Source organism: Eptatretus burgeri, chromosome 1 (assembly GCF_056783735.1).
Source record: "Eptatretus burgeri isolate ZD-2024b chromosome 1, Ebu_testis_v1, whole genome shotgun sequence".
In the NCBI taxonomy this organism is placed as follows: domain Eukaryota; kingdom Metazoa; phylum Chordata; class Myxini; order Myxiniformes; family Myxinidae; genus Eptatretus; species Eptatretus burgeri.
This window is the reverse complement of record NC_140961.1, coordinates 58,407,391-58,429,530: the sequence shown is the minus strand read 5'-3', so window position 1 is coordinate 58,429,530 and position 22,140 is coordinate 58,407,391. Positions and strand designations below refer to the sequence as shown.

The following is a 22,140-nucleotide window of genomic DNA, read 5'->3' as shown; positions in this document are numbered from 1 at the left end:
TGTCCAATTGTTCAACCTGGCTGCACACTCAAATTTTGTTAAATATGCCTCTAAGCTTTCTTCCTCATGATAGGGGCCACATGTGGTGTCTTGACTGCATGCATCACCCCCCATCGGCCGCATTCTAACAGATGCACCAATCCCCTTGGCAGGGTGAGGTTGCGAAGCATCCCCCAGACACCACGTATTCTGGTCTTTTGTTTTCTCTGTCTTAATCCTTTCCATCTTCCTCCCCATTACTTGGAAACGAGTTTCTATTCCCTCCGTCAGTTGAATCATCTCTCCTTTTATGTTTTTGGCCTTAGCCCTCTGAGAATCCATCTTCTCATTCATTTCAGCTCTCTGAACATCCATCTTCTCATTTTGAGCATCCATCTTCTCAGTTTGAACCCCCGTTATGGCACTCAACTGCTGGCCGATGTTCCTCGGCAGGTGTGACACCAACTCACGGCCACTGCCTGCCCCCGGGCTACTATGATTGAAAGGACGACCAGGAGAACATTTTTTCAGCACCCTCCAGTCCTGCCTGCCCCTGAGCTACTATGATTGCAAGGACAGCTGGGAGAAAAATGTTCAGCACCTCTGGAGGACCCTCAGTTTCTATTTCCATGGATGTTACTGCACTCTCCAAAAACCAATGTCCATCCACCCTTGGATTATGGGCATATTCCATCGCGTTCTTCGGCGTAGCTTCAAATTGAACTTCGGACATGTCCAGATCTGCACCTTCCTCCGACCTCCCTTAGACAATCTATCAACACACTTTTCACACTGCTGACATTGAGGTCATATTTCCTCAGGTTTGATGTAAGATTGATGATGCACCAATGAGCGATTTTTAATTTTTTTTACCTTCTAGAGACGCTGATATTTCAGCATTTGCAATCCCAACACTCATTTACAAATTCGGGCTATAATCCCACTTCTGACACCACTTGTTACGACCTCACGCATGGCAAGGGGCTCGGGGTTGGGTCTATTTCTCCGGAGGTCCTAGTTGACGTACTTGGGAGGTCAATATATTCCCTATGTGCGGGTGCAAATCCTTTACTCAGGGTCAGAAAACAGGGTAAACGACAAAGCAATCAACATACATAGCATAGGAAATCCATTGACATGTGTTGGTAAATAAATAATTCAGCAAAGACAGACAGATGCCAAGACAAGCTGACAAGACAATTAAACAACCTGAATGGCTCACCTCCACCCCAATCCCTTCCACACAGACGGCGCCTCCAACAGGCAGCCACACAGGGATCGCTCAACTTCTCCACAAGTCCTCCCAGGCAGAGTCACTCGTCGCAGACACGCAACCGCGCATCATGCGATTGTTCCTGCTCTTTCTCTTCCTTTCTTTATGCCTCAACCCCCTGAACAGCTCAGCTCTGCCATGAAGCCTGGCCCTGCGACTGGTCAATGGTATCCAGTGTCCCTTGGGAGGCAAAGTTCTTCTTCAGCTGACAGTAGGTTCCAAGACGTCCACCAGCAATATCAAGGATGGTAGTCTTGAAGGCACTCCACAACTCTTCAGGATTGACAAAACACCCAGACCCCCCCAAATCCCCACTCAGCCTGTTCGCAAACTCCTCAGCTACCTTTTCATACTTGAATTTGCCTATATCCAGCCGAGGCTGGGATGGTACCATTCTCCCAGATTTAAGCTGCAATTTCATAGTTGCTTCAACAAGCCTGTGGTTGGTATTGAGGAACTGAGCACTCCGGTAGACCCTGCAGTTCTGGAGCATCCTCCAGCACCCATCAATGAGCACATGGTCCACCTCCTTTGCCAACCACCAGCATTGGAATACCAAGTCCAGCGATGAGCTTGTGGACGCTGAAACCATGAACCAGCCACCCTAAGTCCACGACCTTGCAAAGTCAAGGAACTTAATGCAATTCTGGTTCACAGTTCCAGACACATGGGGACCAACACATGTCTTATAACCATCCCTATCAGTGCCAGTCGATGGAATAAATTCCCCCAAGACTAGAAGGGTATCTTTCCTGAGGCACTGATCAACCACAGACTCGAGGGCGGCATAGAATGACTTTTACAGTGAGATCACCCGCCTCAGTCGGAGCATATCCAGAAACGACACCCGAGGAGTGACAAATCCTCAATCTCATAATATGCTCGTTGACCGGGGCTACCTTAATTATCATGGGAGTCAGCTTATTGGACACAGCTACAGCAAATCCTTGGGTATGGTAACCATCAGAGCGACCAGAGCACTTGTAGGTGTAACCACCCATCCTGATCTCACCACTAGCCAGTGTCCGAACCTCAGAGAGTGCTAAAATACCGATTTCCAAACGCTTGAGCTCAGACGATAACAGAAACAGGTGATCATCCTCTCTTAGGGATAGGATATTCCAGGCACCCACCCAAAGGGACCACCTCACGTTAACCCAAGGAGACCGCCGTCTGGTGGATGACATCTCATCACCATCCCCACACACAACACCACAATCTGACCCAAGAAGGTTATCCCATGCTTTTCCTCCTCTCATCAAAGAATGGGGGTCCAAAAGGCTTTGCCTCAATCCCATCATCCAGGGAGCTGCCCTGCGAAGGGCAGCTGCACAGGAGGTACTCTTCATTGGGTACCACCAAAACTGATCAATCTGATTTCTAAACAATCCTCTGGAACTGTGAATGCTGTGAGGTGTGGTGGTTAAATCTCCGACTTATTACCAGTTGTTACTGGAATTTGTCAGGGGCGTGTGCTGGCTCACACACTTTTCAGCGCTTGTATGGACTGGATTCTGGGGAGGATGTCAGAGAGACCAAGCTGCTGTGCATCATTTGGGAATGTCAAGACCTCTGACCTTGATTTTGCCGATGATGCAGTCATCTTTGTGGAGATGGGGGCCCATGAGGTGCTGAATGAGGAGTCAGAGCTGCTGGAATCAGGCTGACTATTTGGAAGATCATAGGATGAAGGAGGTGATCAAGAAGCATTCTCAGTTAAATTGGTTATCCTATCATGCTTTACATTGAGAAGCATGATAAGGAGTTCACTGATGATGAGGCTGAGGAGGAAGAAAAGGCAAAGCAAGATGGAGCAAAGGACGAAGGGAAAGGTGAAGGTGATGAAGACAAGCCAACGATTGAGGATGTTGGATTGGATGAAGAGGAAGACAATGAAGCTTCATCCAAAGATAAGAAGAATAAGAAGAAAAAGAAGATCAAGAAGTACATCGACAAGAAAGAACTGAACAAGACTAAACCGATCTGGACCCAGAACCCAGACGACATCACGTCGGAGTCACCAATATAAAAAAATACAGTTATTGACTTCGACTCACCACTAAAGTTTGATGACTTCATCCAGTCTGATCGGTGTCTCATAAGCTGTTAAGCTTGCGTGTGGGTGAATACAGTCATGAGTTCAATAAGAAGCAAGACATGGTGTATTACCAGTGGACCAATTCAGCATTGTGTCCATGAAATAATATGATCCACCCTGTGACGTGGGTGTCATAAATGTCCAGTGCCCATGGGAATAAGCTGCTCATGAAAAGGGGTTCTATGATGGTAATCCTGCAGTTGAAAAGAGCGGAAACCCACTGAAGACAGAGCCGCATGTGGTACGAAGCTGCGGGTGTAGAGAGCAAAGTGGTGCGGGAGGATAGGCCCACAAACGCGGTTTAACTCCTGAGGACTTTAGTTTAACTCCTGTGAACTTTAGTTGAAGTCCAGTGAAACTCAAGCGTGTGAGTCATTTCCATGACGGTGTAAATAGAGAGCTGCCAGGCAGGAAAACGTCATCACACCATTTAAGCCTTCCTCAATGCTCGTCCCCCGAGGGGGATATCCAAGAGCCCGATAGTCGTGTGGGGCAAAATGACCGTCTATAAACCAGAGTCAGTAACCTGTAAATAAGGGGTGGGCATAGGGAGTGTTGATGATGGTAGGAAAGATCATGAGTATGGATGGGGGCCTACTTTGGGAGGTGGTGAACAGCCATCTTGAAGCTCTGGAGGGAAGTTTTTCTCTTAATCGTTTCATTTCCCTCAAAATCTTGAAGCCTGGGGAGGTGCAGGGGATATTTGTTCCTCTCTTCCTTTTTTTTCTCACACAGGTGAGATAAATCCCCTCTGGGTTTCTGCAAAAAGTTCTGCCAGTAACTCACTTCTGGTGAAACTCCCCAAATTCAGGCTCACTGCTCACCTCAGAGTCAGTGGCCCAGAGATTCAGCTTCATTGTGAGAGATGAATGATTTTTTTTGAGGGTCTTGGTTTGTACAGCATCAAGATGTACCAGCTGTGAGGCAGGCAAGCTCGCCAAAAATGGAGGACAGCACTTCATCGAGCCGAGAATGAAGGCCTTGTAAAGTGATAAAAGTTCAGATTTGTTTCGGAAAAACTTCACATGATGGAGGATGCCTTGTCGGGGACTGGATTTTGAGGCTAACCGAGATATGTGCATGGTTTGTCTATGACTGATGGTAAGGCACGAAGGTTTGAATGACAACTTCTTGAAGGAAGTGGATGGGAGGGTTCGCCAGGTGGTTCGTTTGAAGAGACAGAGTTAGAGTGTGAGATTTGTCATGGTTGAAAGACATATTCTATGTGTAGGACCAGCTCCTTATTATATCAAGGTCTGAAAGGAGGGAAGTGGCTGCTGCCTACCGATCTGAATGAAGAGTTGGTGTTGCAGTAGAGAGTATATTAATCAGAAAAATGATTTTTCAGAGAATCTGAAAGATTGTTCAAGATGAAGATTGGGACAGGGCCCAAGACAATGCCTTGCACGCTGACTGCATCCTCAACAAGATAACAGGATTCATTTGAGCTCGCATGCTGTCGATGCCAGTGGAGGAAACCAGTAAACCATGAGAATAGGTGACTTTGGATTGCATTTGCCAGAGGACTTGGAGAGTAAATTTGGGTCCCAGACTGTTAAGTGTTCGAGATAAACGTTCCGACGAGACTAATCTCGTCTGAGATTGGGGGAATATATCCATTGTCGACTGCCGAATGTCCCAAAGCGGGGAAGGGAGGAACGAACTAATGAATCCGTTGTTGGGAGAGCAGAAGCACCTTATCCAGGGTGGAGAGACTGGGTCTGAATCAGAACTGATGGTCTGAGATAAGGCCAATGGAGAAAAGGAAGGATGATGGATGTCAACAGCAATGACTTTGCTTATATCTGGAAGTAAACTAATATGGTTGTAATTTGAGAATATGTTTTTGCACCATATTTGTGCAACACAGTGATGTTGGTCGCTGGAAGGTGATGTCGGGCAAACAATAGGGTGAACAGAGTATAAAAAGGACGTGCAAGAGCGGCAGAGCAGGTTTTCAGATCATGTGTGCTGATGCTAACTGAGCCAGTCACAGAATCGGAGTCGAGTGTTTCTCGAAATGTCTCCATCTTCTCAGGTGAGAAAGACAGTGTCGAAGGGCAGTTGATTGCAAGTGAGCAATGGAGGTACAGGAAGTCGGGGTTTTGGACCATGATATTTAGAGGAAAACACAGAAGAGGCATTCTTCTTGTGGTTAGTGTTCCTCTTTAATCATCAAGGTGCTCACAGAATGGGTTTTGCTGCAAGTGCGTGAGCCACAAGAACAAAGAGCAGGGTACGGAGAACGTAGTCATTGCCTCTCATCAAATACAGATGGAAGGCTTCGACAGACGTTGCTGTAATCACTCTGACTCTGGAAAATCCTCTTTATCTCTATGCTGATGACTGTTGATGACTCCACCCTCTGCCATACTATCTGTCATCCCTCATATCGGCAAATAGCAGCCTCTTCACTCTCTGCAGATCTGGATAAAATCACAAGGTGGTCCAACACTTAGAACATGTCTTTCAATCCTGACAAATCTCACACACTCACCATGTCTCTCGGAAAGGACCGTCTGGACCACCCCCCCCCCATCTACTTTCTCCACAAGCCTCTTGAAGAAGTCCTTTCATTGAAGCTTCTGTGTCTCACTATCTGCCATGATCTTTCCTGGGAAAGCCACACTTCCAAGCTGGCAAGGCCAGTCGCCAACTCGACATCCTTCGTCATGCAAAGTCCTTCTTTGGCACACCTGAGCTCCTGACCACAGACAAACCTTTTGTCTGCAGCCTGATTGGAGTACTGCTCCCCCCTTTGAGCTGGTGCTCTCACCTTTCTTGGCTCCACCCTGTGGAAACCAAGACATTTCGTATCATTGGTATCTTTCACGATGAGGTTGAGTCTTTGGGTCTCTCACTCTCACCACAGTCATGTCGGTGGTCTTTCTGTCTTCTACCATCTCCTCTCCAGCCTGGCCCCCCTGCTCTGTTTGAGATATGTCTCCCCCATAGTACCGCAGGGCACTCAAGGTCCGCCAGCAACCCCCTTCTGGTAAAACCACCAAAATGAAGAATCACTGCTCACCTTCACTCTTTCATTCCTTCTTTTTTCCTGCCTTTGGAACAAGCTCCCACACTCTCTTCCCTCCAGGTCTTCAAAATAGCTGTTCACCATCTTTTATCTTCCCCCATCCAAAACCACAATCTTTTCTACCCCTGTTAATCCATCCCAAATGCACCTCCTTCAAGTTCCCTCCTTTTCTTCCTGAAAATCCCTGTAGTGTCCATCTTGTTTACCCTGTGTACCCTGCCCCATCCCTCTCCCTTCTCCAGATCTCCTCATGTCTCTGTTCCACAGTTTTTACCTTCCCTCTTGTTGTACATTGTGTGTGTTAACTCTCATACGAGCCTTGGCAGTGTATACAAAAAAAATGGGGTAGGCAATTCCATGCCTTCACCATTCTGAGGAAGGAAGGACTTCACTATTTGAATGCAGATGCCTGATTGATCTTCCTACAGGAGTGATGTAAGATTCAATGATAAGTTAAGAGAAGGTCCTACTTCATTCGGCCTTTTCACGAGCGGTTTTGGCTGTGGTGCCTTGATAATCAATGTGATAAATGAAGGTTCGTTCTTTTGAAAATTGTGGAAAGTGCGTAGTTTAAGAGGGGAACATTGATTGAAATGGCAAGCGTATTACAAAGATATTTTGTGGACTATGATTAAATACTTTCAAAAAGGGGAACACAGGTTTGCAATTTTTGGGGGGTTTGGCCCACAATCTAGTTCAACAATTTCCAATCCTCTGATCTCTTGCCTCCAACTCATTCCAATCAGCTTCCATCCCACCTTCTTTTCCCTTTTAACATCTCCCCTTCAGTTTTTATTTTCATTTACTTCCTACCTTCCCATCTTGTGTACACTAACTTCCACTCAACAAAAACGGGGAACATCAAGTTGGACAGGAGCAGCTCAAAACCTCTTAACATCAATTTCCAGATGATGAAAAAGAAGCTTTCGATTAGCTAGCAGGATTATTTGCACTACATGTGGGTCATGATCACTGCAGTGGTTCTTCAAGTAGCCTTGGCTGTTCAGTCACAGCTTGCTTTTTCACTCACTCACAATTTATTCCCATTCCTAGCATCCTTCTGTTAGGCCTAATCGCAAGGGGAGTGGGGCAGGATTGTTTTTTTGTGCCCATGACCTGACCCTGGGTACTGATGCAAAATTTGATGGAGATCGGCTCAGTCATTGAAAGATTCCAGCCAAGAGAGCAGTGCCACCTGCTCGAGGCGGGCGGCCAATGAGAGGAATCCACCCTGCATGATGGCGGTTCAGGAGGTGAAAAGGGCCGTGTCTGCACCTGCACGCACACACGCTCTCCATTTCATCACCACAATGTGAAGAAACTTTTGGAGAGATGCGACACTGCATCCACCATCATCGCTTCTCAGCGCTATCTGCTATCTTGCACGATCAGCCTGCTCAAGCCACCACCATAATGGACCCAAAAAGGCCTCTTACCTTGCCTGTGATCCCCTTTGTTTCTTGTTTGAGTCCGTTATTTGGTGCCATAGCTGGGGTTCGGCCTTATTTCTCTTATATATAAGATTGCGTGTCCAGTCATCATTCTCCATACTCTAATACTAAAACGTTGTCCCCACATTTTGCCTTCTGTACATGAACACCGCCAGTTTTGGCTTCATTTGGGCAATCCTTTGGGAAACGTTAAAGATCCCATGGTGTCCTTCATGAAGAGTCGGTGAGATAGCCAGTACCATAAACAAATTACAAATTCCTGCCCTAACAAGTGGAGGGAAATTCATCAGTGGCACAGTTATGCACTCAACCACTGATACCAGCCCTCAGCCTTGAGCTGCATACAAACAAAAAAAAGAAGTTCCCCAAAAGAAATTGTTTCAGACTCTGCTTGTATTGCAATTTTTATTTTTTAGATTTCCATTTTTATTTCAAGTTTATGAGTTTCAACTGTCATTGTCAGTTTTATAAAAGGATAATGTTACTGTGTTCCAACAACCCTATCTGGAAAAGAACAAAGCAAAAAGTGAGCAAAACAACTTATTAATTTGGGCATCCCTAATTGCCAGAAAAGAAAAGTGATTGATTGTGACCTGCATTCTTTCAGATTAAATTGCCCGTAAAAAAAGCACCCACACGGACCACTTGGGCTCGTGTGTGTGCCGAAGCCACTGTAATTCACCAGAACAACACAAACAGTGGTCAAAACACAGTCATCTTGAACAGGATCATCAAGAAGAAAATGCCTAAATAAAGGAATATCTTTTCAACACAACTCATGCTGTGAAATCTATAAAATCGATTCACTGAGCTGCCACCCCAATTTCATCAACCAAACCTCCTCAATCATGCCATACAACATTTTATATAATGCAAAACATTGTGATATTTTCCATATTACGTAATAGTGCCTTTGGCAAAACTTGTATGTACATTCATTTCACATGCCAAACGAGAATCAAAACTCAAAGCAATAAAAGGTGTTCATAATAAGACTCAAACCCATGAGAGCCACATAAGACCAAGCACTTTGGACGAAAGACCCAAAACTTGCGACTGGTATGATGTCAAGTAATATGTTTTTGCCAGGATTATACCATCATCATGGCAAAGACGGGCCTTGATATTGATGGACAAATGGATTTTGCAGTCTCTAACTTGCATCACAATCAAATCTTGACTATTTAATCACTGGTCACACAGACCAGCTCTGAGAAGGTGGAAAGCTGGATGTCATGTGGTGTTCAGGTGGAAGTTAATCTGGTGTGCTGTGAAAGAAGCTATCTTGGTATTTCACAAAAAAGCTGTGTTGGTGGTCAGCAACAGACATTTTCATTTTGACAACAGCTTTTCGTTTTTTTCTTTTTTCCACAGCGTTCCAAATAATCATCAGGTTACATGTGTTCCTTGTGAAAGATACAAAAGAAGAGTAATAAAACAATGCACAATTGAGATTAAAATTCTGCCCATGTGAATCCAGCAAGCTATAGTGCAAGAACAAATGAGTTTGAGACATTGCAGAAAAATGCCTTATTCCAGCAAAACTGCTATGTTTGCAAAATGTGGACCAGGAGAGGCAAGCATGTTGGTACAGCAACATATCCGTTTTGCCACCAGTGGTGCCCCCTTTGTTCATGTGAACTTCACTCCTTTGTTGCTCCTATTCTTTCAAAGGGTTCACACACGCTCAGCATCATGACCTCCGCAGAAGTATTCTGATCACACCAAAGCTGAGGATGGCGCAGAGGGCGGCTCCTAGTGTTGCCCGGAGCCATAACGATGATGGGTGTGTGTTTGCCAACCTGTCATTCCTAACGGAAAACATACATTTTGGCACAGACTCTCTCTCATAGTGTTGCAACATTATCAGTTTGCTGTTGGGGTGCATCAATATGTGAGGTGCAGTTTTAGCATAAGAGTCCAGCAGCTACTCTTGCTCTAAATGACAAATATAAGTTGTGACGTTCTGATGTGAAAAGGCAAAAATCGACAGAAATAAAAAACTGAGTGAAAAGCAACAAGTTCGTTCAAAAAGAGAGGTCTCATATCATCAGGACAAAACTTGGAACAAAATTTGGTGTCTGTTAAATCTAAAAGATGTCTATTTTAAAAGCCCGTCTTTCCGGTATTGAAGAAGAAGAAAAAGCAGAACCTGGAGCTTTAATGTAGGGGTTCCTGCTGTCTTAGAATAATAAAAAATAAATGGTACTGTTGGAAAGCTAATAATGTCTTTACATAGTTGGAAATCACCAGAAACACCTGCTCTTTAATCACAACACCGGCATCCTGGGGGAGGGGGGGTGGGTGAATATTGGGGGAAATATATTGTGTGCTGTAACGAAAATCCCCCCCGTCTGCAGCAGGTCATTAAACCGCTTACACTGTTGCACATGCAAATATTTATTACAAGTAGTCCCCCCTGCCCACATCACAAGGGGAGGAGGGTTTTTTTTAGTTTTGTGCCCATGACCTGACACTGGGTACTACAAATACTCTACCAGTCAAAAGTTTGAGAACACCCCCCATTTTTGCAGTTTTTACTGAAATTTAAGCAGTTTAATGCTTCAATGTAATCTGAAATTAAAGCATAGAACAAATAAACGATTGCAGATAAAAAAGAAATCATGAAATCGTTTTTTGAACAAAATTTAATCTAAATTTTTGACTCATCAAAGTAGCCACCTTTTGCAGATATAACAGCAGAACATACTCGTGGCATTCTTTCTTCAATGGAAATCAAATATTGTTTGGAAAGTTCTTCCCAACACTGTTGCAGAAGTTCCCACAAATGTGTTGCACTTGTAGGTTGCTTTGCTTTAATTCTTCTGTCCAGTTCATCCCAAACCAGCTCGATGGGGTTTAAGTCTGGAGTCTGTGCTGGCCATTCCAAGATTTGAAGCCTACCGTCTAGTTCTTTTCTTCTAACGTAGTTCTGACATAGCCTGGAGTTATGTTTTGGGTCGTTATCTTGCTGTAGGATGAACCCCTAACCAACTAGGCATAGACCAGAGGGTATTCCATGGCGCTGCAAAATGCTGTGGTAGCCCTTTTGGTTCAGGGTGCCAGGCACTCTGTGCAAATCGCCAACTCTGGATCCAGCAAAAGAGCCCCAGATCATCACGCTTCCTCCTCCATGTTTGACAGTTGGTGTCACACACCGAGGAACCATCCTTTCACCTACTCAATGGCATAGAAAAACCCTGCATGATGAACCAACAATTTCAAATTTTGATTCATCGGTCCATAAGACCTTCTTTCCAGTTTTCAGTAGTCCACTTGCGTTGCTTCATGGCCCAGGCAAGCCTCTTTTTTTATTTTGCCATCTTAGCAATGGCTTTCTTAATGTCACCTGACCAGTCAAACCTGCAGCTCGAAGTCTTCTCTTCACAGTTAAAACGGAGACTTCCTTACTTCAACCAGTGTTAAGCTGTGCTTGAAGCTGCTGTCCTGTGAGCCACCTATCACGCAAACTGTTGACTCTAAGAAATTTGTCTTCTGAATGTGGTGTGGCTTTGGGTCGGCCAGACCTCTTCCTGTCAGTTTCCTCCAGTTTCCAAGTGCCTTTTGATGGTGTAGGAAACTGTAGTCACTGACACCTTGGCTTCTTTGCAATTTCTCTAAAGGAAAGACCTACACTTTTAAGGGTTATAATGGTCTGTCTGTCTTCCTTTATTAATTGTCTTGTTCTCACCATGATGATAGCAATATACTACTTCCTGCAGTGCAATATTGTCCAAATAATGCTTCAGAGGGTGAAACAACACAGTCTGTTCCAACACTGCTTTTATACAGACAGAGGGGTTGTAACAAATAAACAAAAGTTGGGACACCTGTAGGAATTGTTTACATCAACTTTCAAGGCTTAATTTATTTCCATTGCTGCAGAATAGCTGCAGCTGCTAACCCATTACTTGTTCCCTGAAAAGGGACTTTTTTAACAACTCTGAAATTTACATTATTTTTCAGTTTTTGGTAACCTAAACTTTTTTTTAACCTCTGGCAGTTTACCACTTAAGGCCCGGTCACACCTTGACGTTTTAGCCAGCGATGGCAACGTATTAAAATGTATGTAAAACGCTGGCTTACGTTGAACTTTTGATGTTTTTTTTTAAAGATTCGGACATATTCATAGCGACTTGGTCTTATGTATAACGCATTGGCAACGGACACAGAACGTTTCGTTGTGTTATAGATAACTTATACCAAAGAATGCTGAACCTGTTGTCGGCCTACACAACCTATGCCCAACGATAGTCTAACTTAGGCATAGCGCGTTGCACGCATCGCCGACGATGTCGTGACGTAGCCTATTAAAAGGCTGACGCACAACGATTCGAATCATAACTGCCATAGAAATGGAAGTGTCAACATCGCGGTCACACCTTGGCGATCTTGCCAGCGTATGCCGACCTAAGAAAAATGTGTCTAAAACGTTGGGGCACGTCAAATACGGTATGAGTAAGTTTGGTATACGTGAGTAGAACGCTAAAGTACGCTATCATACGTCGTAGTAAGTAGAGTACGTCAAGCAATTTTAAACATGTTCAAAATTTTACGACGTACTCGGCGTATGACACACGTTCCGCATGCGATGGGGATAAGTTTTGCACACGATATGTGGACGCTTACACACGTCCACAAAGGCTACTTATAAGTCGAAACACGTCGCGGTAATGTCTTTTTTACGCGAAACTTATTTCTAACTTATGTTTGACGTGCTTTGAACCAATTCTTTACGTAGTCCCAACACACATCGACGTATGTAGACGTATTCCAATGACGTCTTCCGGTCGAAAAAAATAAATAAATTAACGTGTTTCTAGCTTACAACTGCCATATAAAGACGTGTTCCCAGCGGTTTTGGGAATTGGTATATAAAATGCTGCTCATAAAAGGGGAACCCAACAGTGTTTTCGAGTCCTTTTTGAGTCGATGTCCATGTCAGCAGTAACAGTATCAGTATCAGTATCAGTATTAGTATTAGTAGTAGTTTGTTCATGTTGGCAGTAGTAGGTGAGTGTGAGGGGGAGGGTGTGGGTTATGATGGATCGTCCTTGCGTTTAACGATTTAAATGATAAACTCAACGATTTAAATGGCTGCATCTCCACTATTGAAAGTAGACGCTTGCGCTCAACAATTGGATTTTTTTTACACTCAACGACTTTTAAACGGTACCACTCAGCTATTTTCATTGTTTACAATGAACGATTTAAATTGCTGTCACTCGCCTTTGTTTTTTGACGCTGGGGTTTGGAAATTTGAAGCGTTTCTTCTGAACGTGTTAAAACGCTCAAACTCAACTATTTTAAATAGACGCTGCCGATGGACAATTGGAATCATAGCCAAGCTAGACATCGAAGTGTGAACATCCTCGTCATGCCGAAGAAAAGTTTGAAGAATGCTGCAAATAAGTGTCCTGGCCGTGGCCGTGGACGCTGACGCAATGACGATCCATTATACCGACGTCTTTCAGCCTATGAGTAACTTAAAAGTAACGTCTGTCGATGTGTGGCAACGATCGCGTAACGTGCCAACAACACGTTAATCATAGGTTAGAAATAAGTTTCGGGTACGCTAAACATTACCTCGGCGTGTCTCAACTTATGATTAACTTACAAGTAGCATGTGTTGACGTCTGTCAACGATCGCAGACCGTGCATACAACTTGTGGCCAGCGTAGCGGAACGTGTGAGTCATACGCCGGCGTACGTCGTGAAATTTCAAGCATGAAAAAATTTGAGGACAACCAAAAAGTACAACGTTTAAAGCCAGCGTACAACGACGTATGGCAGTGTTTTTCAGCGTGCTCTCAATGTTATCAAAACTTACCCATAACGTATTCAACGTGTGCCAGCGTTTTAGAAAAAAAATTCAAAAATCGGCATACGTTGGCTAAAACATCAAGGTGTGACCGGGCCTTTAGCTTTGTACCATTTCAGGTTATTCACTGGACTTGAACTGCTTAAATTTCAGTAAAAACTGCAAAAATGGGGGTGTTCTAAAACTTTTCACTGATAGAGTACATGTGCAAAATTTGGTGGAGATCGGCTAAGACAAGTTTTTTTCTACGATTTTCAGACATACATACATACATACAATTGCCTTATTACCCTCGCCAAAGGAGAGGGTATTGCATTTAGGTCCGTTGATCTGCACAGAATGTGGAAACATTAGCCACAAACACCACCTAGTGGTAGAAAGTAGGACACATTCTTTGTTTTTTTAAATTGCAACATGAGTTCCTCCATAAAGTATTGTTGCGGTTGAGGAAATTCACAAACCACCATTCAGGTCCCATAGGTGAGATATCGCTGTAAGTACATGTGTAGTTAGCCCCAAACCCGTTGTTTAGAGGGAATAAATGTGATTCATTCGGACTGCGACCCTTTAAGATAGCCGTTTTTCTGTTCTATCTTTATTTTGAACCAACCACGTCTCAACTGCCATCACAGAACAACCACCAACCGCAACGCCGCTTCACAACAACAACAACGCCAACAGCCACGACCTTTACCTTCACAACTCGCTCCCGCAAACATCGTATCACCAACATTCCAAGCGTCACCGTGGCCATGGACCAGCACTTTGGACCCTCCACCACCTTCGCCTCTCCTTCTGCGGCCATTCCCGCACCGCTTGTGGGCACCGAGTGTCAGGCTGTCCTGGACTCGTACAGGGCGCGCGCCGAGCCCCGGGTACAAAGTGCGGCCTTTCCGAGGAAAAGTCGGATCAGGAATGATACACGCCCACTTCCGATCCGTCCAATCAGCAAGCGCGGGGCGATTTGGCCCCGCCTCCAGGCGCGTCGGAGTATAATCGATATATGCAAATTCGAGGATCAGGGGAGATTCACGCCCCTTTTTCTCCGTCCAATGGGCGAGCGTGGCTCCACCCCCGAGCTCGTTCTGATCCATAAATTTGCATATGGGTTCTCCTACACCACTATAAAGTGCCGAGCGCGGGGCGAATTCAGTCAGTTTTTGAGTTTTTCGGTCAAGGGAGTTGGAGAAGAGTCAAGGCGAGTTGGAGAAGTGTGGCAGCGGCAGAGTGTGGCAGCAGCAGTCAACTCGGGTCTGGAGGAGAGTCAGTCTGTCGGAGGTCGGAGTCTGTCGGGGTTCGGAGTCTGTCGGGGAGCTGCAGAGAGGGGAAGCCGGGAGCGCGGTCGAGGTCGCAGTGGAGTCGCTCGTCGCGGGACCCAAGCAAGCCAGCTATCCTCTTTCCCCAGAGCATCAACAATTCCCCCCCTTTTCCCCCCCGCGCTGAGATAGTGTGAAAAGGGGCCCCACCCCACTCCAAGCAGTGCCAACGAAACCCGCGAAGGAGCGCGGAGTCGGGGCACCGCCGCCACATTTGCGGCTCATCACAAAACACAGGTAGGCTCCACCCGGTCTCGCGGCCCACAGGCCCCGTCTGCCCCCTTGTCGTTGAGGGTGGCCCTTTTCTTTTGCTTTTGAGTATATGTGTTGTCGGCGCCGTCTGTAAAGTAAAACTGTGTAAGTGTTGCCGTGTGCTCGCGTAGTCGGTAGTAGATCTGCATTGTTGTGTTTCTTTTGTAACATCTGCTTTTGGTGCATAATTGTTGTAATTATATATGTGTGCTTTCCGTGTGCCGCGGAATAAATGTGCCTTATGTTGAACTGTTTTTCCCGTTTCGCTTCGTCTTTTCTTTAATTGAATCTCCATCTTGCTTCACGTAAAGGGTTGGTAGTGGGCTTAATACGCACGATAATTAATCGGAACCGTCGAGGCCGACGTTAACACCGCTCGGTTATCCCGATAGTACGGAACGGGTCGCTTAAGTGGCCCGTGTCCGGAGTCGACCTGCGGCGAGGTGCGATCGCCCGGTTTACCCTCCGTGTGAGTACTTAGGTAGGTCGAATTTGGCGAACAACCCTATCCCACGCGGGGGGCCGATTGGCACGATCGTGGTGAGGCCAAAAGGCCCACCCGTGACTAGTTCCCGGCGTTGGTCCGAGAGGGTCACGACAGAATTGTCCGTCCGGTGGGTGACGTGCCGCGATTCGAGTTACTTGGCCGCTCGCACGCCGGCGGGCGCGAATTCGCAACAGTATGTACAATTAAAATGTGAGTACATGATAAATAGAATGTGAGTTTGTGGATAAAGTATGTAAAATGAGAATGTATGTGCATAAATTGAATGTGAGTTTGTGGATAAAGTATTGTTACGGTTGTGGAAATTCGCATTACACCATAAAGAGTCCTCAGGTGAGATATCTCGATAAGTCCATGTGTAGTTAGCCCAAACCCGTTGTATAGAGGGAATTTATGTGATCCATCCGGGCTGTGATGCTTTGAGTTAGCCATTTTTCTGTTTTATCTCTTATTTCGAACAAAAACCACCAACGATGCTCGGGGGTTTTTCCCGCCTGTTTCTCCCGTCTAAATTCTCCGCGCTCGGTGTGGTGGAAGTGCGATCCGAGCCAGGGTTCAAAGGTGAGAAAAGGTGGGGGCCTCTTTTTGGGGGAATAATTCCCTGGCTCTGAGCCAAAACTGACTCCCCCGGCCCCCACACAGGGCGGGGTGGAGGGAGAGCGAGAGGGCACGCCCCCCTTCGAGAAGCTTCTCCAAGAAGCTCGAAGGGAGGCAGGGCCGAAAATGGGGCGGAGCGAAGGGCGGAGACCCGCGCTACAAAAGGCGGACAGCAAGGACCTTGAGGAATCTTAGAGGCTTCCTGTCTCCTTGTCTTCGAGAGTTCCTGTGTTCTTCGGGTTGTTTGAGCTTCTGGGCTGGACGTAGTCTTCTTCTTGGCGCTGCTTGTCTTGTCGGGGGAAGAGGTCCTGTACTCGTGGCTTGGCGAGCGGCCTGTCAATGGAGGCACGGATGGGAGACCCGGCAGCGCCGGTTGTGAGGTGGACCTGCGCGTCCGGACGAGGAGTGCCGGAGAGGATTCGCGGGCCGCGAGAGAGGTCGGGGCCAGGCGCGACCACGCTGATGGTCGTGGGAGAGGGACTCACCAGCCACGAAAAGGGAAGTTGCGACTTCTTTTCTTTTTCTTTGGGGTTTTGTGTAAATGTCTGTGAGTGGCGCCAGTCTTGCTCAAGTAGTATTGTTTTAAGTGTTGCCGTGTGTCGGTCTTCGTCGGTAGTATCTCTCTGTTACTGTTTCTTTCTGTGCTTGAATACGTGCCTTTTATTATTGTTGCTGTGACTGAATATACGTGCTTGCTTTGTGTCCGTGTGTCGCGCAACAAAATGCTTGCTTGTTGAACTGTTCCCACTCTGTTTCATCTCCTTTCTTTTTATTGACTCTCCATCCTGCATCACGCAAGAGATTGGTAGTAGGTGTAAGTTCCTGGTAACTAATCTGAACCATTGAGGTCGACGATAACTCCGCTCGGTTATCTCTGCAGTATGGAACGAACCGCTTAAGCGGTTCGTGTCCAAAGTCGACCTGCGGTGAGGTACGATCGCCCGATTAACCATCCGCGTAGGTACTTAGGTAGGTCGAGTTTGGCGAACAACCCTATCCTACGCGGGTGGCCGATTGGCACGATTGTGGTGAGGTCAAAAGACTCACCCGTGACTAGCTCCCGGTGTTGGTCCGAGAGGGTCACGACAGAATTGTCCGTCCGGTGGGCGACGTGCCGCGATTCGAGTTACGTGGCCGATCGCACGCTGGCGGGCGCGAATTCGCGACAGTATGTATAATTAGAATGTGAGTACGTGTATAACATATGTAGAATTAGAATGTGAGTACGTGTATGAATAGAATGTGAGTTTGTGGATAAAGTATGTATAATTAGAATGCGAGTACATCTACAAAGTATGTACAATTAGAATGTGAGTAAGTACACAAAGTATGCACAATTAGAATGACTATGCACAATTAGAATGAGTATGTGTGTAAATAGAATGTAAGTACGTCTATAAAGTATGTACAATTATAATGTGAGTACGTGTATGAAGTATGTACAATTAGAATGTGAGTATGTGCATAAGGTATGTAGAATTAGAATGTGAGTATGTGGATAAAGTATGTATAATTAGAATGCGAGTATGTGTGTTACGTATGTATAATTAGAATGCGAGTACGTGTATAAAGTATGTACAAATAGAATGTGATTACATGAATAAAGTATGTACATTTAGAATGTGAATACGTGTATAAAGTATTATAATTAGAATGCGAGTACGTATATAAAGGATGTACAATTAGAATATCAGTATGTCTATAAAGTATGTACAATTAGAATGTGAGTACGTGTACAAATATAATGTGGGTTTGTGGATAAAGTATGTATAATTAGAATGTGAGTACATGTATAAAGTATGTACAATTAGAATGTGAGTGCGTGTTTAAAGTAGGTACAATTAGAATGTGAGTACGTCTACAAAGTATGTACAATTACAGTGTGAGTCTATGTAAAAAGAGAATGTGGGTTTGTGGATAAAGTATGTATAATTAGAATGCGAGTACATGTAGAACATATGTACAATTGGAATGTGAGTGCGTGTGTAACTAGAATGTGACTTTGTGGATAAAGTATGTTTAATTAGAATGTGAGTACGTGTATAAAGTATGTACAATTCGAATGTGAGTACGTTTATAAAGGATGTACATTTAGAATGCGAGTACGTGTATAACGTATGTATAATTGGAATGTGAGTGCGTCTATAAAGTATGTACAATTAGAGTGCGAGTCCGTGTAAAAATAGAATGTGGGTTTGTGGATAAAGTATGTATAATTAGAATGCGAGTACATGTAGAACATATGTACAATTGGAATGTGAGTGCGTGTGTAACTAGAATGTGACTTTGGATAAAGTATGTTTAATTAGAATGTGAGTACGTGTATAAAGTATGTACAATTCGAATACGAGTTCATATATAAAGTATGTACAATTAGAATGCGAGTACATATGTGAAGTATGTGCAATTGGAATATGAGTACATGAATGAAGTATATTGAATTGGAATGTGAGTATGTGTGTAAAGTATGTGCAATTACAATGCGAGTTCCTCTTTAAAGTATACACAATTACAATGAGAGTCTGCCGATAAACTATGTACACGGCAATTTGAATACGAGTGTCTATAACATATGTACTCCAAAACAAGTCTGGGCGAGGGTGTGCGATCTTTGATTGCTCATTCTAGTTTTATGTAGTAGGATAAAGATGCCTGTTTTGAAACCCTCTTTCCGGGATGGAAGAAGAAGCAGGCCTGGAAGCTTAATGGCATTAGTTCCAACAGTAACATTTATTATTTTAGGACAGAAGGAACCTTTTAGAAGAACACAGAAGGAACCCACAAAGTTATATCTGGTAATATTTCTTAAATCAAGAGAAAAATAAATAAAAGTACATGGAAGTATCACACAAACAACAACAACCACAGCAGCAACAACAACAATTAGGTGTTATTAAAGGTCCTTTTTTCATGCGTTTCACTTCATTTTAAATCCTCATTGAGATTCACAGACATACATGTCATATGTTTGTGAAGTACAACATGCTGCGTTTTGATTAAACCCTCAGCAATGCGACAGATAGCCACGCCTAGTACGAGCAAAAGTGCAAATGAAGAAGCAAGGCAAAAGCATATGAGCAGCAAGACAAAAGAAGCATCATTAGGAGTTAGTAAAACAATGCACAATCTTTCAGACAACTTGGCGAGCAATACGTGGGCTACATAAGTTGAAGTGTTTGCTGATGAGGAAAAAGATGAAAGGAGGAAGAGAAGAAGCAAAAACAAAAGACCTGATCTGAAGAGCGGCAAGGAGCCGAGCTCTGAGGTCACGCAGAGCACCCAGACGCAGGATGTTTTGACACGTACACAGCGTGCACTTGTTGCAGTTACATAAGCAATCTAACTGCGAGTGGCTGCAGACAGGACATGGACAGGGAAAGAATATGTACAAATACCCAGACTACATGAAACAAAGCCCCAGACAGCAATATAAATCATCGACATAGCTTAAGCAACAGTGACACGTTGCGAACTCGGGAAAGGAAGACCTCAATGCCACTGAAAGCCATTTAAAGTTGTACAAAAAAGTCATACAAAAGACATAGGGAATGAATCAGACGATATCAAACAAAGCCCCAAACAGCAATATAAATCAGAGACATTGTTTAAGCCACAGAGACGTGTGGTGAAGAGGGGTAAAGGAAGACCTCAATGCCACCAGAACCAGTGGAGTAAAAACCCATTTTCAGTTGCACAAAAAAGGTATACAAAAGAGATCGAGAATGAAATTCTGAGCAATAGAAAGATGTAAGGAGTATATGTTAACGAGATTTAAAGTCAAGAAAGAGGAAGGTTGAGCAACTTTTGAAAGAAAGTGCATTCTTACGGATAAACAGCAACAGTGGCGAGCTTGAGAAAAATATCTGTGGACGGTGTGCCAGTGGTTTGGCAGGAGTAGACGACAGGCAGCGGAAGACGGTACTTGCGGCAAAAAGCAGAAGGCTGCAGACAGTAGTACTGCTTCACTTCTTGGAGGTCCGATTTTGTAGCAACAACCACGCAAGGCACTTGGCTGTCTACGAAGTGTTGCTAAAATGGCAGTGGCCAATAAATAGAGAGGAAAGGATGCATTAAAAGTGTGACGAGCACCTACGTTGTTCAAATTTGAGCTGCAACTACAGTCTAAGCATTTGCCGACATAGGCCTTGAAGAACTGTTCGGTAATGCAAACCACACATTAGGTGGAACAGATTCATTGAGAGGACCATTCTCGCAGAAAAATGTTTTTTTTCATTATAATTATGAGAAAACATTAACAAGGAAAGCATTCAAGAACAACCATTACAACCTTTGGTGTCATAAGCTTGAAGCCAGTACTGTGATGATCTGAGCAAACATTTTTACTTGTATACAAGTCTGAAGACAACGATGGTTCAAGAGCGGTAATTGACGATGTAGATTGTTTCAGAAGTCAAGGATGAGACAATGTGATAATGTTTGACCAAGTTATAAAAATGATCAACATGATGTGGAACGAGTGACAGGTTATTAGCTGCAAAATGTCGAAAACCTGGTTTTGTTCAACAACTTAAAAAAATTTGACCTTTGCATAACCTTTAAAGGTCACAAAACAATGCTGTGGACATTAAAATAAGGAAACAGGATAGTACTATAGCTTATTGGAGTTAGTTCGTCGAAGAAGGTCGAAAACCCGGTTCGATTCCCACAACTTTGAAAATTTGACCTTTGTGACCTTTAAAGGTCAAAAGGTCAAAGGTCAAGGATTATGACCTTTGGTGCAAAACTTCCTCTGGAACATTCCAGGAACAATATAACGTCATATAGACTATATGGCATTTCGCACTCATTGGATTATCCATACTTTGATGAAATCCGCGTAAAAACAAACTTGAAGGGGGCGACACGGGCAAGGTGTTCGAGATAGAGCAAAATGGTTTCAAGACTTTAGGTGGGGAATGACCTCAAGATTATGCATAAAAAAATATTGTCATCCTAGCTCTCAAAGTTTGGGCGGTCGTATGATTTTTATGTCAAAATTCGAAATTTTCTAAGTTCGTGACCTTGACCTTGGGATGAAAATGAAAAAAAAAAAAAAAATCAAGCTCCGTGGGGCTACGCAGGTGCCATTGGGCTAAGCAAATACCGAAAACCCCTGCCAGATTCGACAAACCCCCTTGGAGAAGATGCAAATTGAAATAGACTACCCCCTAAAAACACAACTCGCAATTTTCTAAGTTCGTGACCTTGTGACCTTGACTTTGGGACGAAAATGAAAAAAAATCGAGCTCTGTGGGGCTATGCAGGTGCCATGGGGCTAACCAAATACGGAAACCGCTGCCAGATTTGACAAACCCCTCAGAGAAGAATTTTTTATCTCAAAATTCCCAATTTTCTAAGTTCATTACCTTGTGACCTTGACCTTGGGACGAAAATGAAAAAAAATAAATAAATCGAGCTCCGTGGGGCTATGCAGGTGCCATTGGGCTAACCAAATACCAAAACCTCTGTCAGATTTGACAAACCCCCTAAAAGAAGATGCAAATTGAAATTGGCTACCCCCTAAAAACATGTTTTTTGGGCGTGGCTCCACCCATAGTGGGCACACCACGCCCATTTTCAGAAAACACAACTCGATCATGATATAAACCTCGCACCAAAATTTTGTCAGGATCGGATCAAAACCCACGGAGCTAAGCTCGGGACAGACAGACAGACAGACAGACAGACAGACAGACAGACAGACAACAATAACGAATATAGTGGTCACTAATTTTTTTCGTGAACCAAAAAAGGTACTCCTCCATCACACCAATGGCTGTCCAAAGATGTGGGCATGTGCAGGTGGGAATACAT

General features: G+C 44.3%; 1 protein-coding gene across 3 annotated transcripts in view; it reads right to left on the bottom strand.

Moving 5' to 3' along the window:
* Positions 1–8,226: 8,226 nt before the first annotated feature.
* The window catches only part of RHOT1 (ras homolog family member T1), a 104,155-nt gene continuing 90,241 nt past the window's right edge, over positions 8,227–22,140 (bottom strand). For 2 of the 3 annotated variants that reach the window (XM_085885300.1, XM_085885319.1), the window contains 3 exons: positions 20,153–20,355; positions 19,557–19,679; positions 8,227–9,646 (listed from right to left, as the gene is read on the bottom strand). In XM_085885300.1, coding sequence (XP_085741426.1) covers positions 9,529–9,646; positions 19,557–19,679; positions 20,153–20,355 — 444 coding nt within the window. In that variant the 3' untranslated portion in view covers positions 8,227–9,528. The remainder of the gene's footprint in view (positions 9,647–19,556; positions 19,680–20,152; positions 20,356–22,140) is intronic. The other variant, XM_085885309.1, reaches the window with a different exon arrangement.